The sequence below is a fragment of the Oryza brachyantha genome, chromosome 4 (genome assembly GCF_000231095.2).
Source record: "Oryza brachyantha chromosome 4, ObraRS2, whole genome shotgun sequence".
NCBI classification, from domain to species: Eukaryota; Viridiplantae; Streptophyta; class Magnoliopsida; order Poales; family Poaceae; genus Oryza; species Oryza brachyantha.
The window spans coordinates 8,366,599-8,373,537 of NC_023166.2; the positions used below are offsets into that span (position 1 = coordinate 8,366,599).

The window sequence follows — 6,939 nt, forward strand, 5'->3', positions numbered from 1 at the left end:
TAGAATACATAAATAACAGTTTTATTTACAAATTATTTTTTTTATAAATATGTCATTTGACTTTTTCAATAAAAAACCAACGATCAACCCTAAAAATTATAGCCAATCTTATAGTTCAGCTATTATACATGGTTAACTAAATTATATGCTTATACGGGACAAATTGATTTTAGCATTAAAATTGATCTGACGCTCTAATGCTTACACCGTTTAACGAAGGGAGTATTTTCTCCGTTACACAATATAAGACTTTTCGGTCTTACCTATAGTAATAAATCTAAACACATATACAAAATATATACATGTACAATCTAGACAAACTCATAAAGTGTTATAATATGGAATGGACTATGGAGGGGTACATGTCTGTGGCTCTAACTCGAGGCGTGACTAAACCAGGGTTCACAAAACCGTGATAATTGCACGTATCGTCAAGGTACAGCAACGGTTTTTTGGCGATATGGAATCGTTGTTTATCCTAAATTCGCCTCAATTCAAAAACTTTGAAAAAAATTAATAGAAAAATATAAAAAAATCATGGTGATAGTTATGTTTATCCTAAATTTAGTGGTGAAGAAAATTTTCAAAAAGAAGATATGAATTAATTAAAAAATATCAAAAGGTGAGAAAAATTAAAAATTTCACTGTTTATAAGTCCCAATACGACCTAATGCGGATGAATTCAAAATTATCGTGATAAGTGTCGCAAACCGCAGGATTATCACGATGAAAACTGCATAATAATGGTTTGACGTCGAAAACCATGATGAATTTTTTGAATTTTTAAGTTTTAGATTCACACATTTTTTTTTATAACCATATTCGTTCTCTTCCACGATAAATGAAACCGTGGGCTACACGAGAGGACGTGGTTCCCAAATAGGACCGGTGGGCGTCACGTCCCGCTTCCACTCCTCCTCTGCATGCATCTTCCTTCTTCTTCCCTTGGCTTTCGTTTCGTTCCGTTCCGTTCCGCCGCAACGCGCGCGCGCGGCCGCCGCCTGCTGAGTTCTCTCCAGTCTCTGCTCTGCTCTGCTTCGTCTTCGTCACGCGCGCGGCGCCGGTGAGCGGTGGCGGGTCGGGTGCGTGAGTGTGTGTGGTCGCTGGCCTGCCCCGCCATTGCGGTTCTTGGCCAGGGCGGGAGACTCTCTCTCGCCTTCTGAGATTTTCTCCCCGATCCGCGGGTGTGGTGGTGCGGCGGCCATGAGGTTCCGTCTCCGCAAGAAGGCGGCGCCTCCGAGCGGCGGAGGCGCCCGGCGCCCGCCCTCTCCTCCCGCGGCGGCTGCTGCTGGCGGCGGCGGCGGGAAGCCCGTCGTCGTCGCCGACGCGAGCCCAGATCAAGACAGCGCGACGAACGGTGCGTTACGTGCGCCCCCACCCATCTTCCTCTCCTCCTTCCCCTCTACGATCTTGTTCTTGACTTCTCATGGCGGCGACAAATCACGCGGATTATTGCTGTCATGAAAATTCATGGTGATCACGAATTTCGCCACGGAATTGTTGTTCCTTTCCTGTTCTTTGCGTCGCAGATTAATAGTAATATCTTGGAGCACCGACATGGCCAAAGCAATTCCATCACCACCACTAGTAGTGGGGTTAGTTGAGTCGTCGTCAAGGCAATGAATGATTAGTTTATCCCCCCTCTTGCAATTGATTTACTCCGTTTTGACAATCACAGCAACCCAATCCTTCCACGAAGAATTGGTTTGGGTGCGATGCGATCGATCAGATAGCAGTGCAGTCTCGTTGCTAAATCTCTTCTTCTGGCTCGGTTCCACCCAATCTTTTTGGCTTTGGGTTAGGTTTATAACCTAAAATTTAAAATTTTTAATCTGTTAATTTTGAGTTTTTTTATAAAGTCTATTTTCCAGCTTTGACTTTTGAACACGTATATAAAAATTTCATTCGAAAATTATTTTCCATTTACACACACCTTCGTATGGCCTGCCACTGCTACTCTGCCACCATGTGGTGGATAAAAGATTGACAGCTTTCGCCTCCGATCTGACGAGTTGGGGCCGACCTGATTGCAGAACAGTCCTTCACTGGGATTGTTCACCTTACTGCTTTGCTACTCTTGATTTGTCCTCTTTGAGATGAGGTTGTAAGCTTCATCTGCTTGCTGTCATGGTATGGTAGATTAGTAGTAGCGTTAATGTTAGTGTCAGGACAGTGATTTTCTAACCTCTTTGGACGTGCTTAATTTCTTATGGATCTTAATGTTTAGCCTTAATGTGGTGGGAGTGGGTTTTCAAAGATGGCATCCCGGAATTTAGGACATAAATAAGATGTTTATTGCAGGATTGTGTCGTTTGGAAAATATGCATAGTTGATACTAACGGGAGTAATTGAGGGTGAATTTCTTCGTCCTTAGTCCGTGCATGTTGAAAAACATGTTGCTGTTCGTGGAATTTTGTAGGATTGGAAACAGCTGATTCCTTTCACTTGTACAACATGATTTATTTATTTATTTTTCATCGATTAGCTTAAAATTTGATTGGCACTGTTGTTTAGTGTTTCTTCATTTTACTCCGACTACGTGTTTCTTCTTCTTCTTTTCATTCTTTTGCAATAAACTGAAGTTACAGTTGTTTTTGAGGATTATGAAGTTATTAGGAGTACGAATGTGATTCATATCTAGGGGAATGCAGCCAATATTTTGTGCCAGTTTCAGTTGCAATTCTGTTTCTTTGATAAATGCATTTAGCTACGGCAGAAAACAAGTTCCAGTGATGTCTTGTCAGGGTGAAAATGTCGATTCATTTGTTGAATTGGTTGATTGTGGCAGGAAGCAAAGATGAATCGTTCTTCGAGTCAAGACCATGGTTAGATTCCGACAGTGAAGATGATTTCCACAGTGTGAGAGGAGGTAAAAAAAAGCAAATAAAACATATGCTGCTGTATCAATAGGATTAGTTACCAAATATTAACACTACTGCCTTCTGTTTATCTGAAAAATTCTGCAGATTTCACTCCATCAAGAGGCAACACCCCAGATCGTCATAGACAGTCACCATTCGCAGGGAGAATATCTGTCGATAGATCAGAGCCATCTTTGGCTGAAAAGAAGCAGAGGCTCCTTGAACTCCTCCAGGAGAAGCAGCAATACGACGATGACGATGCTGGTGGCGAGACAGAAAATGGCGCCGTCCATGCTGAAGAGTACCTGAAGTCTTCGAAGAGAGGCGCGAAAGCGAGCAAGGCATCCAAGATAGGCTGCTGCTTCCCAAGCTCTGTTTGGAAGATCAAATTCAGGGGCTGCAGGAAGAAGAGGAAAGAGCAGGATGCTAAGCTCAACTAGCACTGTGAAGTTGATTTTCGTTTTCTTTTTTTGTGATTTTCTGTGAAAATCGTTTTTACGAGAGCGAGGGGAACATATACTTTTTTTATCCCCTGAAATGCTTCAGCTGGAAACAAAAAAAAAGTATTTTGAAGTGGCTTCTTATTGTGCTGTAAAAACAAGCAATATAGATATAATTGTAGGGTGAAAGCATACATGGTTACTTGTTTTGTCATTGATGATTATGATGTGTTGGTGATCTGACTATATTTGCTGGTCCATCAACATATACACTGTTGCCATGTCCAGATGATTTTCTGTGAAAATCGTTTTTACGAGAGCGAAGGGTACATATACTTTTATCCCCTGAAATGCTTCGGCTGGAATTTTTTTTTTTGAAGTGGCTTCTTATTGTGCTGTAAAAACAAGCAATATAGATATAGGCCGCTTTCGTCCCTGGACATAAATTAACTTAACCCTCTCATTTTTCACGCGCACGCTTTCTGAACTGCTAAACATTATATTTTTAATAAAAATTACGCCGTAGCATAGTAGCATAGTGAAAGCATGCATGGTTACTTGTTTTTGTCATTGATGATTATTATGTGTTGGTGATCTGACTATGTTTGCTGGACCATCAACATAGACACTGTTGCTATGTCCCATTGATCCTTTTTGTCTAAGCAAGGAGCCTTTCCTGGGTCCCTCTTTCCTTGTATCATTCACAAACCAAGTCACCTAACGGCCCTCTTGTTTTGACTGTTTTACACATGAGTTTTACTTCCATATTTCCTTTTGTACAATGAGGTACCAGTACCATGAGGTACTAATATGCTCACTCGTGCTATATACTACACGATCAAGCTGGTATCCCAAGGTACGATGCAATCGTGACCGTTCGATCTATCATCACCAACAGTCAGGAATTTAGTATGAACTTGATCGTGAGATGGATAGCACGAGTGGAGATTTTAGTACCTCGCGGTACAAAAGAAAAGAGGGGAGTAAAGCTCTTTACACATACATTTACTGCTTGCAAATTTAGGATGTTTAAATTGATATGAACTACAGCTAAGGTGCATTTTATGAGCTTTCCTGAATGAGCATTTGGAGCATTTCCACCTTGATTAGTATAAAAACTGTTTTAAGTAAAGTGCCACCAATTATCACCCAAATCCATGCAGGATAGTCACTGAGATTCGGTGCACATTTATTCTTCAGTCCAGCCAACCTAAGAAGGAAACGAAAAATTTTAATCAGAAAATATAATGGAATGTTTTTTATTTTTAAAATCATGTGTCTCTACATTTATTCCCATTATTACAATCCAGCAGAGAGAAACACTCCAGCAAGGAAGTTTAATTATGCTCAATTAATAAAATCATCCTTACAAGCCATGCTTCATGATCAATTTGGATGATGGCATACTAGTTTGTGGGGATCCATCACCCACTAGGCAAATTATCCCATGTCCGATCTCATGACAGGTGTTGGGTGCCAATAATTCTGGTCCTACTGATAACGAAAAAAAGAGACAAATATTGAGGCAGTAATGCAGTATTGTCAGTACTGTACTTAGTAGCAGAGCAGCCACTCATTTATGTTCAGATTTTTGGCTATTTGTTTCTTGTCTTTTTTTATGAAATGATTTACTGTTGTTACATATGAGAGCACTTGGACAAGACTAAGAGAAAAGGGAGAGCTGCTGTCAACTGCTCCACTGTTAAAAGCTCTTGCAATTTCAGTTAATATTAGAAAGTTGCTGCACTTCTGTGTCTGGTCCATCTGATATTGGTTATCTCTGTTGTCTTTCAGTTGATGACAAGAAAAGCCTCCGAAGTCTGGCTCTTAGTACCTTTTTACTTTATAATTCACAGTAAAATTGAGTGGGGCTAGTAATTGATCAATCCCTAATTTGCTTCAAAGACATGCCTTTTCACCTTCTGAGAACTTTGAAGCATTTACTGGTAACTTTTTCCTGACAGCATTTGTTGCTGTAGGTCCTCTAGGTAAGACTAAAGGACATAAGTCTACCGCTTATAAGAACTTATAAGATCTCATGAGTCATGATAGTCAATATGGGCCCTTACTATGCATCAATGCATGGTGTTCTTTCATTGATCGTACTCTGATGGTGAAGATGTTATCGATTATGAACCCATATTAGGCTATTTACACAGAGGAATGAAAAAACTGGGAAGCAAATGGAATCTTGTATCATCAGAGCAGTTAAATCGGATTCAGTTCACTGCAAGTGTAGTATTCTGAACTGGACTTCAGTACTTCACCAAGCACGGACATTATTCAAGCAGTCAAATATATACATCCCTCTCCCTACATTTAATTAACTATTTACATGTATTTTGAGAAAACGAGGGATATCCCATCGAAAGGCCTCGAGGTGTGAAAATACTTGCCAATGTTCCATCCAAATTAACAAGCTAGCCTAATGAAGAGTGAGTGTTTGCCGTGTTCTTTTATGAATGAAAGATGAAAGATTATCTGATTTTTTTTAAATATTTAATGGTGTAAACGATGGAATTAAACTACTGCAAAATTGAAAATCAACTTTAGAAATATGATATGATGAATTTCTATATAATTTTATTTTTGTAAAAAACACAATGTTTAGACGTCTGGAAAACATACCCGTAAAAACCGAGTAATAATTTGCACCTTAGCGCTGCAAAAGAACACAACCATGACAATCAGACTTCAATGGTCACATTGCATAAGAGCAGGTAGGCTATAAGCCAACTATAAACATATTTTAAAGAGATAAGTGAGAGAGGGAAGAGAAATGAGCTACTAATTTATAGCCAGCTGCAGCACGTGCTTCAAGACATAGCGTGCGTATGATATGTGAGACCATGTAGTGATGTTTTTATAGATAACTATTGTATGAATTAGTTATTAGACTGACTATAGACAAATTAAAGCTGGCAGTTGGCTCGAACTTGCTCTAAGGCCTAAGCACAGCCCTGACGGCTGGAGCGCCATTCAGATCCTGCAGGCGCAGCCCCGGGGATCGTACATCAGCGTCCGACACCCACCCAGGTTCTTCCTCCCGCGAGAGCAGCAGCAGCAGCAGCTCCCCATGGAGAAGAACCCCAAGGCTGAAGAGAGTGCTTGCTCGAGCTGCCGGGATCTTCCGTCCCAGGTGCTGAAGGTCGCGAGCGGGTGGGTTCCTCCACTCGAGGCAGGCAGAACAGCCGTCCGTCGAGGACGGCATTGGAGTTATGATGCTCAAGTTGCTGATCTAAAATTTTTTATTTGCAAAATATACGTCAGTAACAGATTACCAGTGCAAGATTACTGCTCCTTTTGTTTCGAAAACTATTTACCACTATGGAAATTTGAAATATTCGTCAGATGTAAGCAAAGAAAGGAACATTTGTATGCTTGTGCCGATTCTGAACCTACCTGTTCAGACGAGCTATCATACTGATAAACTTCGTCAGAAACAGATTCCTTTCCATACTCAACAACATAGCCAGCCATGACAAACAGCTTTCCATCAAGAACAACCACACCAAACCCAGATTTAGTCAGTCCAGGCATAGGAGGAAGTATCCTGTTCTGCTGCTCCCAGCAGGGGCCCTTCCCTCCAGCTCCAGTGAAAGGACATAAATCCGCTCATCAAGCCTCCTCCTAATCCT

At 40.9% G+C, this 6,939-nt stretch overlaps 1 protein-coding gene across 4 annotated transcripts; it reads left to right on the forward strand.

Annotated features, from left to right (window-relative positions):
* Positions 1 to 886: 886 nt before the first annotated feature.
* Positions 887 to 3,515, forward strand: LOC107304054. 4 transcript variants are annotated; one of them, XM_040523426.1, is made up of 3 exons: positions 887 to 1,357; positions 2,789 to 2,869; positions 2,967 to 3,515. In XM_040523426.1, exons 1-3 carry the CDS (start codon positions 1,204 to 1,206, stop codon positions 3,299 to 3,301), a joined length of 570 nt encoding a protein of 189 aa, XP_040379360.1. In that variant the 5' UTR covers positions 887 to 1,203; the 3' UTR covers positions 3,302 to 3,515. The 4 variants fall into 4 exon arrangements, 1 of the variants encoding a protein (XP_040379360.1); XR_001550045.2 differs by lacking the exon at positions 887 to 1,357 and adding an exon at positions 2,172 to 2,415; XR_001550043.2 differs by lacking the exon at positions 887 to 1,357 and adding an exon at positions 2,182 to 2,354.
* The last annotated feature ends 3,424 nt before the right edge of the window (positions 3,516 to 6,939 follow it).